Source organism: Meleagris gallopavo, chromosome 3 (assembly GCF_905368555.1).
Source record: "Meleagris gallopavo chromosome 3, MGAL_WU_HG_1.1, whole genome shotgun sequence".
Taxonomy (NCBI): Eukaryota; Metazoa; Chordata; class Aves; order Galliformes; family Phasianidae; genus Meleagris; species Meleagris gallopavo.
Window position 1 is genome coordinate 44,786,753 of NC_139406.1, and position 16,242 is coordinate 44,802,994.

Sequence of the window (16,242 nt, forward strand, 5' to 3'; positions counted from 1 at the left end):
TCAGGCTCTTAACCATCTTTGCAGCTCCCCACTGGACACTCTCTAGAAGTTCTCTGTCTTTCTTTAACTGAGGAGCCCAGAACTGGACACAGTACTCCATATGAGGCCTCACCAGGGCAGAGTAGAGTAGGAGGATCATCTCCCTGTACTTGCTGGCTATGTTTTTTTTAATGTAACCCAGGATTGGCTTTCTTGGCCACAAGGGCACACTGCTGGCTCATGGCCAACCTGTTGTCCACCAGGACACTCAGGTATATTTTGCAGAACTCCCTTCTAGCAGGTCAGTGCCTTGTCGCAATGGGATAAGGAAACATATTAGAAAATAAGGCAGTAAAAAAAGTTCAGAAATTTAGCCCATGAATGTGAACTTTCTACCTGGGGATTTACCCTGAGCAATGTTGTTTAGTAAAGCCACAGCCCTCAACCAGCTAAGTTTTCTACCTTCTAAGACCTGGAAAAGTAGTCACATGTCATCAGTTCAGTTCTTGCATTGTTCACCTCCCTCATTAATGCCTCAGCTTGTAGCAGCATTTAATTTTTGATGTTGATAGAAAGACATATAACATGTCTTGATTTTTGTTCTGAAAGAATTGTTAGATGACGTAGGTTCATGCTGTGTAAAAATGGTATATAAAATACATCTCTTAAGCTGGTAAGGTGCAGTGGTCAATTGCTAGCAACATTTTGTATATACTTAGAGTATTTTTGTAGTAGTGGCATTGTTTTCTGACATTTTCAGTATCTTTTCCTTAACATTTACTGAGGGATAGCACATACATTTTAGAAGACTTTAAAATAGTGTGTGGATACTTACTACATGGATGTCCTAAAACTTTCACTTCATCAATGGCCACATATCCAGGGTGACCTGAAGTTACCACTTCAAAAACAACCTGAGAAGTGAAAAGAGAATTTCTGTTAGCAGCTTTATAAAAGAGGAAACATAAAAATACTTTGTTATGGAAAAACATGTCAACTCTTTCAACATTTGAGAGCTCTTTGTAAACGAAGAACAATCAAAAAAACTTCAAAATGAGTTATAAAAAAGAGCCAGAACATAAATCGCATTTTTCATGTTTATACCGTTTCAGAAATTTACTAGGGTGATTATAAAAGGCTCATAATGAGAAATACTCCGCCTAGTATTTGGTCTGCCAAAATAGTTACCTAATAATCTTCTTAAGTATTAAAATCAGTAATTTATTTTTAATTATTTCATTTGAATGGAACACAGACCTACTATTACTAAACAAATGACCACTCTTCAGTATACAGTGTTCTACACAGTATCAGATACAAATGAATCCATTTTTAAGAATGTATTCCCTATGCTCTTAGTCTTCCAATAAATCCTGTGAATTAAAGAAAAGCAGATCCATATGCCATTGTTTGTTTAATGGCTATAAATAGGTCACAAAATAAATGGAGTGCTCTTGTTATTTGAATTAAGCACGCTCAGAAATAAACATCTCCAAACTTTGGCAACCTTTCTTTTAATAGCCCAAGAATGTTTATGTGAAATAGAAGAAAATTTGCCAGTAACATTAGCAGGTACGTTTCCAAAGCAATGGAAAAGAAGCTCATGCTCAAAGTCAGCTTGTGAAGAAGTTGAAATTTAGAAGCAACTTTTCACATATATGCTACATTTGGTCTTGCAATATAGATGCAGATGGACACTACATACTATACCCTTAGCAACAATTATTTTGGCAGAAAGAGAATGATACCAAACACAAGCATGTTCTAAGGATAACATACAGCCCCCTAGTATTAAATCAAAGTTTTCCATTGCTGAATAAACACTGGTATAAGACCAATATTGATTTTGACACAGACTTTGAGATACGCAAATGCTTTTCCAGCTCTCACCATTTTTCATCTTTCTCATTTCTTCATCATCACTGGCCAACAATCCCATTCTTTTGTCTCAAATATCATAGTATTCTTCCTAAATTCCGTCCATTTCTCCTCAACATCAGTGGAATAAAATTGCCATAAATATAGTTTTAAGTCCACACAACTGACAAGAAAAATATCTAATTTTCATTCTATTTCTGTCTCCTGTCCACAGAAGAATTTCAACCTGCAGGGCTAACATTACCCCCCAGGTGAACATGACAACAAGAGGAAAGCATGAGATGGCCATGAAGAAAGTTCAAAATCCGCCAACCAATTTCTGTAGAAACAAGTTCTGCAAGACAAAGACTGCTCAGTCACAAACCCCAGCCTGTGGACTTCTAAATACCTGAAGGCACTCTGATGGCACTCATAGCTGATATTGTCCATCCACAGCAATAAAGTGTTCAGGTTATGTATGTGGCTCCTTGAGTTCAGCAGAGCATCTAGACCAAGACTGCTCAAAATTTCAAAGCATCTCTTTTCTACAAAAAATATTTTTTTGGTGGAACTGATCTTAGGAACTATCCTGGGAAGTATGAATATGCAGCTCTTAAAAGAATAACTTCCATTCAAAAAACTGAAAGAGGTTTTCAAATGGTCTCTGCTATCCGCATCTTAGCAGCATTTAAATGGAAATAGAAACTGATAACTTGCACAAAGAAACCTCAAGTCTCAAGGGCAGCGTAAGACTGAAAAAAGGAAATTGAAAAAGGAGGAGACTGCTCCATTTCTTGGGAATCTACCAAGACTACTTACAAGAGAGTAGGTCTAAAAGACTGTAGGGCATGAAAATGATTGCACAGTGCTGACAATGTGCAGTAAAGACAGAGATGTTTCAACATGGCAGTGAAGAACAGAGAGTAGACAGTTTGGTCTCAGAAATGGTGGAAAAGTTCCTGGGGAAATATGATGCGACTAAGAAAGCCACTGAGCAAACTGAATCCAAGTGTGGAGGTAAAGAACAGCCTGAAAAAATCCAATTTCTCTGATTTCTCTCCTGTATTCTCTAGCTGCTTTGAGTTTCAACTGTTAAGAAGAAAAAAACAAGAACTCTAAATCTTATTTTTATTGAAATCGATCTCACAAGTTTCTTTAAAATTTCTTTCAGGCAACTCGCTGTAAGGAGATCTGCACAAAGCCATATGATCGATCCATAATTCCAACACTGCACAGAGAATGTTCTTAACAGGCTCTTCATTTTCAGATATGCTAAGCTGTAGAAAAGTAGATGTAGAAAAGAGATATCTGCACACGCACAACTTTGAAGAAGTCAGCCAAATCATTAAGTTTTCTGCTAAAATTATTACTGCCATATAACAGGGATTTAACTAATGTCAGAAAATAGTTGCATAAGAAAGTCTTTTATAAGGAGTGGTCTGACTTCCAATAAAACTAAATATCTAAGTAGAAAATCTCAAAATAATTTCTGTAATCCATAACTGGGGAGCTTAGCTACAGATTTTCCAATAGGTTTCAAAGTACTTCCTTATCATAATATACTCACAGACAAGTATAGACTGACCATAAGCCAGTTCTATCAGTTTACTGGCAGAAACTACAATCTCAAAATAACTAAATTGGGTATACTTACGGCAACAGAGAAAGATTCAAGGAGTGATCTAAAATATTTTGCAGTATCTCTAGACAATATATCAAAATTACCATTGTCACAAAGTAGCCAAGCAATGTATCAAGAAACTGCCAGCTGGATGTGCTATTAAATTACAAACGTTGTCACTTAGGAGAGCAAGTTCCAAAGAAAAGTTATGCAAGTTGAAATATAGTCAGTTTAATCACGTGTCCATTACATACATAGTCAAGCTGGTATCAACTTACCTGACCATATACTTTAGTCTTTTTTGACAGAAGTCAGATTTATTAGTAAATAGAAAGGGACACTATAGCTAGCAGTGATACACTATAGCCAAACAGACATCACTGATGTGCCTTTCCCTTCATATATTCAAGAACATGACACACACTGAAAGTACAGTAATAGAATTTACTGTCTGTTTACAGGCTGTGAAATACTATCAAAGTCTGTATCCAAATCCAGTACAGTTCTATTAATATAAATAAAGATTATAGACCACAGTATTTGCTCAAGTGAGCATGTTCCCTCGTACATTAAAAAATTCATTTGATTCTACAGGTGCCGTGGGCCTGCAAATCCCTGTAAGCATACTGCACACTGCATGGGATTGTTCAGGACTGGACCAAGAAACATTTCTGGTAACTCGTTTTTCTTCTAAAAAGCTGACAGGGCTGTCAGGATTTGATGATCTTAGAGGCCTTTTCCAACCTAAACAATTCTGTGACAATTCACAGATCTGGATCAGTTTCCCTAATTATTTCTCTTAGAAATAAAACCCCGCATCTTGTTTCATGCCAAGCTTTCTCCAACATCTCACACTTGAAAAGCTGTGTGTTTTGTAGAACTTCACGTTTCTACTTCAGAAGCCAAACTTTGCATTTCCTCCCAGCTGCCATAACACCTGTAGGCAATATGACAGACTCCAGTCAAAACAAAGGCGACATCCAAGCAACAGCAGGCTGGGCAGTCCTTTGATTTGTTAGCCTTATTATTCCATCACCTTATCAGGCAGGAAACAACTGGTTAAAACGCTACATTCAACTGCTCAGGAAGAGCTGGGCTGATGCTGGCCTGGAGCTGCCTGGCCTCCTGAGTCTGCCAAGCAGGAAGAAGGGAAGTGGCCTAACGCTGCATGTCCCAGAGCCTCCCTGCTTCATTGAAGGGCAAAATTAGCTTCTCATTCCTGCCGCTTCCCCTTTCTGTGCATGAACAAAAGAAGGGGGGCTGCTCACCAACGTAAATGCTTAGTGCTTAAAATGTGCAGCTCGCGATAACTTCTCTGCTCCCCTGAACAATAGGAATAAATAGTTTTTGTTGCCACACAACCTCGCTCTGTAAATTCCTGCCTTTGTTGTTGCAAAATCACAATGCCTGTAGTTGAAAGGTGGGTTGTACCTAATGTAAATACTCTCTACTTCACATGACTTAAAAATAGCAGTCTACAAAAAACAAGACAGAAAAAGGAGTATTGAGAAAGATCCTTAACATTAGATTGCTTTTTTGCTTCCCATAAACTGGGCCAAGACTCCTCCAGCACACACATCCCACCCTGCTGACAGCATTTGCTGCCTTCTCTTCCCTGCCTGCTGCATTTTACACCCAATTGCTCATTTCCTTGGTCAAATCAGAAACCAGTTGTTACACAAAGGTAAGGAGCACTTCTCCCCTTTGGAGCCTGTCCTAGGACTGCCCCTGTTTTTTCTGTCTCTTCAAAGCCACAGTAAGGGACATTTCTCACTTCTTCCTTCACAGAACCCACAAAAACCTATCAGAGCATATTTACTTGGGCTCTTAGCAGCACTGCCACACCTAGAACGTGGTTAGGTCTCATAGGTTAGGAATTTATTGCATGCTATGTGTGTCTCCATCTATCATTCTTACACAACTACTGTCCAACACTCAAATAAGCACTTCAGCACATTAAACAACACCTAGGTTGTGCTGCCAAACCTGAGAGTCCAAAGAAACCTCTTTGAAGTGAACAGCACTGAAAACTGAGCTCCAAACTGTCAGGCTTACTACATCGTGCTCTTCTCGCTTTGTTTTTAAATCAGATGTGGTTGAACAATTCCCTTGGTTTAGGAACACGGGATGGGAGAAAACACTGGACCTTTGTTTAAAGGTAAACAAGAATGCATCTGCTTACTCTTGGACATTTATATATTGATGTTTTTTTTTAATTTAGATACGTGGCCTACCCTCACACATCTTTCTCAAAATAAATGCGCTCCGAAATCACATTGCTCAGCGAAGAAGATTTTGGACCATTCAAAGTCATTCAAAAGGCAATATACATTTCCAAGTTTGAGTTCAAAGCGCAGTTCAGGAACCATAAGCATGCAGTTTAATGTAGAGCATGTAATCTGTGAGAATCTGAACACAACCTTCGCTGTTCAAAGAGTTCCACTCATTGTCCTAGCTGGTGACTGAACTACATTGCATGAACCAAACTTCAAGTACAGCCGGTATAAAACAGGTTCTGAAGGAAGTGAAAGTTTAAGCAGATTTGAAAAAGCAAGTTGGATTTACTGCTTCTTATTCCCTAAACTCCCAATTTACAGGGAAAACTGTCAGACTGGTAAAGGGTAAATCTCATCTTAATGTGAAGTGATACCCTGTAACTCCATTGTGTCTTCACTGAGAAAAAAATCAGGAATTAATACCAGGTGCTTACCTATTTACTCATGCTAGCTTAAGAGGAAATTATATTTAAAGAAGGTGCACAAACAGACAGAGTAGCATACTCCAGTAGAAATTATTTTTAATTCTTTCAGTTCCAATTCTGGATTTAAACAACTGCAGTATTTGTTGGCTTTGTTGGTTGTTTTTTTTTTTTTTGTTTGTTTGTTTTTTAAATCAAGATCTGTTTCAGCTCAGTGCTGCCATGACCAACTCCAAGCAAATTACAAAGGAAATAATTCAAGATACAAAAAGTGACAAGGGGATAGTATGTAACTTGCAACAGTGCTGTGCCAAATTGCTTGCTTGCAGGGTTAGACAAAAAGCTTTTCATCAGACTCTACTCAGTAGTAGCATTTCACATACTGTAAAGTTTTAAAACTGGAAACATTTCAGAAATGTAAAATAGATTTCAAACACTACAAACTTGTCTGAGAACCATTAAGTAATCTGGAAAAAAAGAGAACACAACCCTGAAATCAACATTTTTTCCTTCTACTACAGAATCCAAACCATGGAAAAAAAAATAAAAATAAAAACTTTAAAAGAGACAAAAGCAATAACATCATCTCGTCTCCTCACTAGAGGAGCAGCCTTTTCAGCATTCACTTTTATCTCAAAGCATCAATTTTGAAGCCTCTCAACCTATTGGTTTCCAAGATCCTAAAAACAATCTCACCACTTCTCAGACATTTACATAGCACATAACATTTAATGCCCTTTTTTTTTTTTTTTGTCTGTGTACATTTTGTTCAAGTATATAGGAGGGCGAAAGTAATCATGCAGAGCCTTGTTTTGTTTGCAGGCCATCTCCAATGGTATGATAAACTTCTGTAACACACAAAAATAATGCAGAAATACCTAAGCTACTTTGAAACAAGTAACTCAGGGAGACCAGGAGTCACAGCAGAAAAGGACAAGCTGGGCTGATTATCTCTGACCCTCAAAAGGTGTTTGGCACTGTGAACCTGTGTTACTGCAACTATACTGTAATCAGTAGCTGGAATGTAGTGCAGACATACTCTAAAGTCAAAGACAGATGCTAAACAGTGGCTCTTGGAAGACCATTAATTATGGAATTAAATGTGTCTTAATCAACAGAATACTTCACAATTTAAGTTCAAATATGCAGTAATTAGACTACAATTAGTGTTGTTACATGCAGGTTATCATGGTGATTTATATATGTCACACAGCTTTTATATGGGGTAAAACCTACACAAATAATTACCTAGTAAAAAGAAAAGTGTATGCTGAGAGAAATTAATTATTTTGTTCAGAAACTGTACTTCCAAAGAATCAATTCTAAATGGAATCTCAACATGAAAGGTATTAGGCAGCTTGGATAACCGGTGCTACAATAATAAAACACTTAACTATTAAATCTTTTGAATGCTTTGCATTTGTGTTAATATGTGGTTTAAGCAAATAAATCTTTAGACACTGGATTAAAATTCACTCCATGCTACAGAATTTAATTTCTACTCAGATACCATTAGTGGGAGTTATTTTGCCTACATTCTTCACGAATCAGTAGCAAAACAGACTAACACCACTGTTTTTATGCATCCTGGGTTATATAAATATTACAACTGTGGAATGTTATCATACAATTTGTCTGTAGTACATCTTGGCTTCATCTGCAGCTAAAAACCTTGCAGAGTATCCTATTAATGGAATGGAATTATAGTGCATTCACAGGTATGCAGATGCCTACGTGAATATGCAACTTAAAACACAAAAAAGCAAATCAGAGCACTGTATTGCTTTCTCCCTCCATCTGCTAAAGCAGAGCCTTTTCCTGAACACTACTTCAGGAAACTACCAGCCTTCATGTGTGAAAAGTTAAAAAGGCCCCTATCATTCCATAAACAATATTATTAGAAGACTTTTCATTTGTTCAATAACATCAATTATTGAACCTAAGTACTTTAGGAAATACTACTTTAGGAAATACTACTTTTCTGAAAGAGTGATCAGGCACTGGAATGGGCTGCCCAGGGAGGTGGTGGAGTCACTGACCCTGGAGGTATTCAAGGAACATTTGGATGTTGTGTTGAGGAACATGGTTTATTGAGTACTATTGATGATAGGTGGATGGTTGGACTGGATGATCTTGAAGGTCTTTTGGTCTTTTCCAACCTTGGTGATTCTGTGATTCTGTCACCCAGCCACTGATAAATCCTGAAAAAAAGTTCTTTTGGATTTTATGTGAAAAAGACATGAGTTTGTGACAAAAGAGTTAAGGATTTTTTTAATCAAAAGAGCAGGAGCTTACGAAACAGAGCTGTTGCAGGACACCTCTCAGGTGAGTCCTCTGCTTCCTTCCATGACATGTTAAGCAGTCTGAGCTCTCACCTAACTTCAATGCATGTTCTCAGAAGATCCACACACATAGCTTCTCTCCACCTCTCCCCTCTCCCAGCTGCTTGCAGCTAACCTCTTGCCTATCCCCTCGATGAAGAGGAAAGAGCCAGCAAACAGATTAAAACAGCACGGAAGAGTCAGTGCAGGACTCTGCACCTGGGATGGGGCAACCCAAGATATATGTACAGACTGGGAATGAGAGGCTAGAGAGCTGTCCTTTGGAAAGGGATGTGAGGGTTATGGCTGACAGCAAGTTAAAACATGTGTCAGCAGTGTGCCCTGGCAGCCGGAAGGGTCGCTGCCTCTGAGGGGAAAAGAGGGGTTGTCCTGCTCTTCTCTGTGCAGCCTCACCTCCAGCAATGAGTGCAGCTTTGGCCCCACAAAATAAGAAGGACTTAAAACTATGACAGAGCGTCCAAAGGAGCACTACAGAGATTGCGAAGGGTCTAGAGAACAACACATATGAGGAGTGGCTGAAGTCCCTCTGTTTGCTCACCCAGAACAGAGGAGCTGATGGGAGGCCTGATGGCGGCTGTAACTTCTCACAGGGAGTGGAGGGGCAGTGCTGAGCTCTGCTTTCTGTGACAGAGACAGAGCCCGAGGGAACGGCATGGAGCTGAGTCAGGGGAGGGGCAGCTGGGGGTTAGGGACAGGTGCTGCACCAGAAGGCAGTGGGCATGGAACAGGCTGCCGAGTAGTCATGGCCCCAAGTGCTAGAGTCCAAGGAAGGTTAGGACACTGCTCTCAGACATAGGGTTTTAATTCTGTGTGGTCTGCGTGGAGCTGGGAGCTGTACTGGATGATCGTTTGGTCCCTTCCAATTCAGGATGCTCTGTAATTTTACGATTCCTTGAGAAATGAAGAGAAATTCCATCACTATATCGGTAAGGAAAATGCATTAGAGATTTCTAAGAGAACGGAGGCAAACAAATTGGCAATGACCATGAAATATGAAAATGGAGAGAGAGCTTCTTCAAGAATAAATTAGTTCATCTACAACAAAATAGTGAAGCTATACTATTTTAAACTGATTTCTTGGACCTCCATGGATATTGCTATAATACATTTCGGCACATCAACTAAATTGCAATTCTTAAGCAGGAGTAATTTCACAATTTATGCAGCAAATGCAAAGAAAATGACTTAATACAGTCCTCAGTGAAGGAAGAGTAGATTGTGTCAAAATATCTAGGTGTCTATTTATATAAGGCGATGCATAGTAATTTCCTAAACTGCAGTAACTGACCCAAGCATATAAAGGTTCTCCTATGAATAACGGTGAACAGTCCTGGGTTCAGGTCTTGAGAGAAAGGTTATCTTTCTGTTTCAGTGGCCAAATATCAATATTCCTGAGGCATCATTTAGATGTGTCATATCATTAGAAATCTGATACAGATTATTATTATTGTCAACAATAGATTTTAAACTCTCTCAACTTGCAGTACTTTTATCAGAATTTTAATTTAGCTTAAATTTACTTATCCAGAGTCTGTGCTTCTTCTGTTAAAATTCCCCCCCACACATTACTAGTTAGTTTCAGAGCTTTAGCGAGGCTTTGAAACATATTCCTCATCTCCACTGCCTGTCGGTTCACAGAGCAGTTCTGCTGCATCCAAAGCAGACTCTTTTCAGAAGCAATTAAATCTTAAGTTTCTCCCTTAACTCACTCCAAACTCCAGTGTGGACAACCTGGTCCAGACCAAGGCATAAACAACACAATTACATGTGTCTGCAAAATGTACACACATCATACAACTCTCCTGGACAACCCAGAAAGCTCATAAATACCTCCAGTAGATGTTCTGTTACAAAGCAGCCAGAGTTATAACCCATACCAGCCGTGAAATTCTATGTGGAACGCTCTACTCTTCTATTGCCCATTGAGACTCATTGCTACAGTCAAGATAGAAAGGCTCTTTGGTATCACTGGAGGGCATTCTCAACACTAGCATGAAATTGGTAATGTGTGGCACACAACCTTGCAGAAAGGTGCCCTTTCACCTTGTGAGAGGTAGAAGTATGGCTAAACCAAGCCTGTACTCTGTGGTCAAGATGCCTCTTTAGAGCATGAGATTTTAAGAAGTATGGAGATTTTCCTACAATGCTTAGGAGAATCTCAACTTTCCTAATAAGCCCGCTCTTCTGGAAGAGATGCCAGTATCCTCCATTGAATCAATGGCCAACTTCAGGTGACCCACACCATGAATTCTTCCAGTGAAGCTTGCTGAGATGACCATAAACTTACCCTGGATGTCCTTCGAGAATCAACACCTGGTCACTCCTGACAGAAACAGAAGTAAGGCTCTACGATATGTGATAGTAGTGGTCAGGATATTGATGTAGGAATCAAAATGCTGTCACTCTCTGTATAACACACACATAGAAAACACTGTGGAAGAACAACACTGCACTTCCTAGGGATGTCTGCAGTTAAAGAATCCCCATCTTTGAGATAGTCTTCCTCATGAAAGCTTGAGTGATGAGTGAAAAATGTCAGCCCACGGGAACCAACCACAGTGCAAGTGAATACAGTAAGTGCCTAAGCAATAGCTTTGGTCTGCTCCTATTAAGGCAAATTACTTGCTCATGTAGATGTAGACTGTATTTTCATAGGAAGGAGAAAAATTGTTAAACTGTTGTATGAAGTAAATAGCTATATAATCTGTAAACTTCCATACAGAAAAGCAGTACTTTTAAGAAACTGGCAAGTGAGATTCTCACTAAATCTTTAGGATGTAATCAGAAGCACATTCCTTTGGTAGCTGTTGTTCCACTTATGACTGCATTGGTCAACAAATATTCATCATCTAAATCAAACCTGAAGACTCTAATGCAGTAAAATCTATTGACATTCAATTCCGGCATCCTTAATGAACTGAAAGAATTACTGAATTTATTATTGAGAAATTAAAGCGATTGACTGGAATCAATAGAAGAAATTCTTGATTGTTTCAACATGATTATTTCATCCACATTTGTTGCGGTTTAACCCAGCAGGTGGCTAAGCACCACATGACTGTTCACTCACTCCTCTTCCTTCCCAGTGTGCTGGGGGAGAGAATCAAAAAGAAAAAAATGAAGTAGAGCTCATAGTTTGAGGTAAAACTATTTATCAAAGTAGAGAAAAAGATAATAATTATGACAAACATATAAATATATATGAATGTATATAACAAATGATGCACAAACATTTGCTCACCACTCCAGACCGACACCCAGCTAGCCCCTGAGCAGTGGAAGAGAGTGAGATGAACTCCTGTCCCCTTCAAAACTCCTTCTGTATGATGTCATATAGCATGGAATATCCCGGTGGCCAGTTTAAGACAGCTGTCCTAATTCTGTTCCCTCCCAGCTCCTTGGGCCCTTCTCTGTGAATGGTGTTGGCTCTGTACAACACTGCTGAGCAGCAACTATAAACATTGGTGTGTTATCAACATTGGTTTTCTCTTAGCACCAAAACATAGCATCATACCAGACATTCTGAAGAATTATGTCCCAGCTGAAACTAAGACAATATTCATGCCTTATTCCATACCATTTACATCACTGTCCCACAGTTTCTACACATCCTAACTAATTACCATCACTTATCTTGCTTACTGAGATATGTACACACACACTTATTATTCCTCTAGTCTATGGGCCATCCATGTAAATTCTCCATGGTATTCATTTAGTTCATAATTTTGGGCTCACATCTGTCATACATACAAAGTGTGCGTGTGTATGAATGCATCTCATATATTTCTATAAATATATTTAAACATTTAAACATAGGTATATGTATGTAAAAACACTTATCATCTGCAAAAATGTAATTAAGATAAAGATCAATAAAACATACTGAAAATTATTTTGATTTTAAAGTCAAAATGATAATTTAGAGCCAGTTGCTGACTACGAGAAATATAATTTCATAAAAAATAAAACATACCTGATAAAAATTGGGCCAGAAAGTGCTAATTGCCAGTTCTGCTCTGTTCCAAGTACCAGTAGTAGATGTGTTCCAGACTGGGTTACCGATAGGTCCATCATTAACTTTCACATACACATTCAAAGTGCCAGGGCTAGATCCACTCTTGCTTGAAATATAATAGTGGAAATCAATACAATGTGTATCATTTTCTTTTAGATGGGGCATCAGGAGGTGAGCTTTCTGTCCTGCGTATCTCCCAGATGTATTCACCAACATGAAAGAACCTGCAAAACAAAGTCACTGTTTCAATTTCTCATTATTTTACCTTCCTTTTCTGTTACAGTAATCTGTAATTAAGCCATCATTAAAAAATAATTTTTACTTGCTTCTACTAATATAGAATCATAGAATCATAGAACTGCTCAGGTTGGAGAAGACCTTAAAGATCATCAACTCCAACCACAACCTAACCATACTACCCTAACTCTAACAACCCTCTGCTAAATCATGTCCCTCAGCAACACATCCAAACAGTTTTTAAACACATCCAGGGATGGTGACTCAACCACCTCCCTAGAGAGCCTATTCCAGTGCTTAACAGCTCTTTCTGTAAAGAAGTGTTTTCTGATATCCAACCTAAACCGCCCCTGGCTCAACTTGAGGCCATTTCCCCTCGTCCTGTCACCTGTCACCAGTGAGAAGAGACCAGCCCCGCTCTCACTGCAATCACCTTTCAGATTTTGGAAGAGAGCAATAGGGTCTCCCCTCAGCCTCCTTTTCCCCAGACTAAAAAACCCCAGTTCCTTCAGGAAAGGTCACTTGACTGTGTACTGGCTTCAGGAACTTAGAAAAGAAGAAAGGAAAACACCCAGCAAATTGGTAAGTTCTACATAAAAGAAAAAAGAGAGCAGGAGAAGGAAATGTAATGTTACAATATTATCCACTTCAATAGCAAGAAGAAAACTAAAGGCATAGTCCACACGAAGTTACACCCAAACAACTCTCACATGAACATCTAGTCAATTTATGGGCTCTTTTTCAGTGCCTGTTAATGTGTTTTATTGAGGCGCACCTTCAAAATAATCAATTTACACAACAGATGTGCAACTAAAAAACTAAAAAAGACATTCATATGTCTGTGTTGAACAAATCCAAAGCCAAAAGAAATAAGTCAACTGATACATATGCTGTGATACCATAGAAGGAAGTAAAATTCAACATGTCTACTTTCAAATGAGGATTTATCAACAGAACACAATTAAGATAGCAATAAAAAAGGTATTTCAAATCCTGCACTTGTCATAAAAGTCAAAAGAAAACAGATATGGTAGAGGTGCATGCTATAAATGCATCACTAACTATTTTTGTAAAAACAAAGAACAAACGTTTCACAAACAGTTACTAAAAAACAACTTTTGACTTTTTCAATTTGATGGGAATTGATGGTCTGGAATTTCAATGAGATGCAAACTCCAATGTCATTTCTGGAAAAGGAGTGCAAGTGTCTGGAGAACTTCAGTCTAGACCATACCTTTCTCTTAATTATATTTAATTATTCAATAATACACTTTGCAGCTACCCTAAATTATTTATCAAGTATAACTTCTAATTAATTTTCAATCAAGTCAAATAATAGAGTTTCTCAAGTTTACAAAAACTGAAATGAAATGTGATGCAAAGGAATCTGAATGTTTTACCATCTAGAAGGTAAAATAGCATACTGGGACAAATGCTTATGCAATAGTGATGTAAGTCAATGTCACTAAATGTGCCTCTCCAATTAAAAACTCATACTACACTTGAAATTCATTTCATTTTTTAGTGTTCCTAATACTGGCTCTTCACACACTGCTAACAATTTGAGTTTTATTTTTAATTTAGCAGAAAGAAAATCAAGTGCTTTTCTATGCAAGGATTGGTTTCTATGAGTTTCTGATTACACCATTCTTGAATCTACAGTATATATATACATCTACCACATTTTATTTTTTATTGTGTTTCAGTTGTCTAAAATGTTGGAGGACCTAATGATGAGACAAGAAGAGCCTCCTTAGTATTCCAAATGCAGCAGCCAGAGTGGCATCCTTGCTCCTGGTCAGGGCACAGAAAAGAATGCTATTTATTACTTTTGCTGAATTTGCACATGTGCTCTTCCCCCATTTCAGCCTGTCAAACCAGTGCACCTCTTTCATGTAGCATTCCCTCTGTATTTTTAAATTGTAATACAAATATCTTCAAATACTTCAGCACAGGAAACATGGAATTAACTTCCACGATAATACAATAAGGGAAGAATTATTTCCTTATTTTCATGCATGCAGAGGAAACTAAAGTTAGCACTTTTCAATCTTTCCAATATTTTCTTTAGTACAGTGGTTCCTAAGATGTTTACGGTTTCGAGCTGATCAAAGTACAAAATCCCGCTGTGCTGGACTTTTAGATCCTGTTGCTCAATAATTAACTAGGATGCTGGAAGGTGAAGAATAAATCGACACCCAGCTAGAACAAGAGATATTCCTGTTCTATTACTAATAAGACATTTCCTCACCTTTAAAACATAACAGGTTTCAAATAAAATCCACAAAATTATTATCTCAGTACAAAAAGGAAACAAACAAATGTTATTTAGTCTTATCGGTCTTTTCCTTCCTTAAAAGGGAGGAAATAAACCTATATTCCTTCCATCACTTAGGATATGTTCTGCTATGAAGTATTTGGCAAGCTCTTTCTAATCCATGAGATAGAGTAGGAGACAATAATCTAAACATATCCTTTTAACTGTTTGAACTCTGGACTATATGAGAACACCATCAAACTCCACCTGAAGGTCTTTTTGGATAGTTTCCACTCACAAAGGTCTCACCAACCACCACTTTCAGAAGTTGAAGTTTCTTTGTTTCTTTTCTTCCAGCTCTTCTATAGCAGGACGCTCATTCACACAAACACTGAACAAAGCTGTAAACTAAGACACTTGATCATCTAACGACATGCTAAATATAGGCTAAGTAATCTGCAGTTGCATGCTGTTTCAAACATAGTAACATCTGTCCTAAGTCTAAATATAGCCTATAGACAGCACTTAAGGTAGTATTTCTGAAGAAACCAGGCACGTAGATGATGGATACATGAACACTCAACTGTAAGATCCTGGCTTCAGAACAGAGAGCAACAGAAGAGCCTTCTTACATCAAGTATGGAAGAGTTTTCCTGCATCAGAATGAAAATCCCAAGTGCCTATACTTTCAGATATCTGATGTCAGTCCATTCAATGCACAGCCATTTCAAGCTAGCCAGGGAAAAAAAAAAATCAAATGTAGATACAACATCTTCAACATTACTCATCTCTGAAATTACATGCTTTCCTCAAGGTACAAGAATGTGTTCTGACTAACCAAAGTAGCTAGCACAGCCCTGCCGAAGATAAATGCTTAGGCCTCTTACAGTGGCCAATGGGATGTGAAGCACGGGCACGGGAAGCCTTGAGTGCACCCAACCAGAAACCTGTGGGCAAATCTAAATTTCAAAGGAAGTCATGAAAATTCTAAGGGTTTGAATAAAGTCAATCTGAAAGAAAATGAATAATAAATGGTCATGATAGCCCTTACCTGGTGCTTAATCCTTTATTGGCCCTTACTCTTGAAAGCCTACCATCTCATTAAAAAATTTAATCTGTTTTGTTTGGGCAGCATCTCTTTTTCCCTTCATGTGAACTCTGATATGTTCAACATCCAGAGGTCAAAGTAACATGTAACTCCTTACATTAGATGAAAGTAAGAGCAAACTTTTT

At 38.2% G+C, this 16,242-nt stretch overlaps 1 protein-coding gene across 6 annotated transcripts in view; it reads right to left on the reverse strand.

Annotated features, from left to right (window-relative positions):
• PTPRM (protein tyrosine phosphatase receptor type M) overlaps nucleotides 1–16,242 on the reverse strand; it is a 454,600-nt gene that overhangs the window by 299,062 nt on the left and 139,296 nt on the right. For all 6 annotated transcript variants that reach the window (XM_085220805.1, XM_085220804.1, XM_085220803.1 and 3 more), the window contains exons 3-4: nucleotides 12,474–12,739; nucleotides 815–893 (exon numbers count right to left, since the gene is read on the reverse strand). In XM_085220805.1, coding sequence (XP_085076931.1) covers nucleotides 815–893; nucleotides 12,474–12,739 — 345 coding nt within the window. The remainder of the gene's footprint in view (nucleotides 1–814; nucleotides 894–12,473; nucleotides 12,740–16,242) is intronic.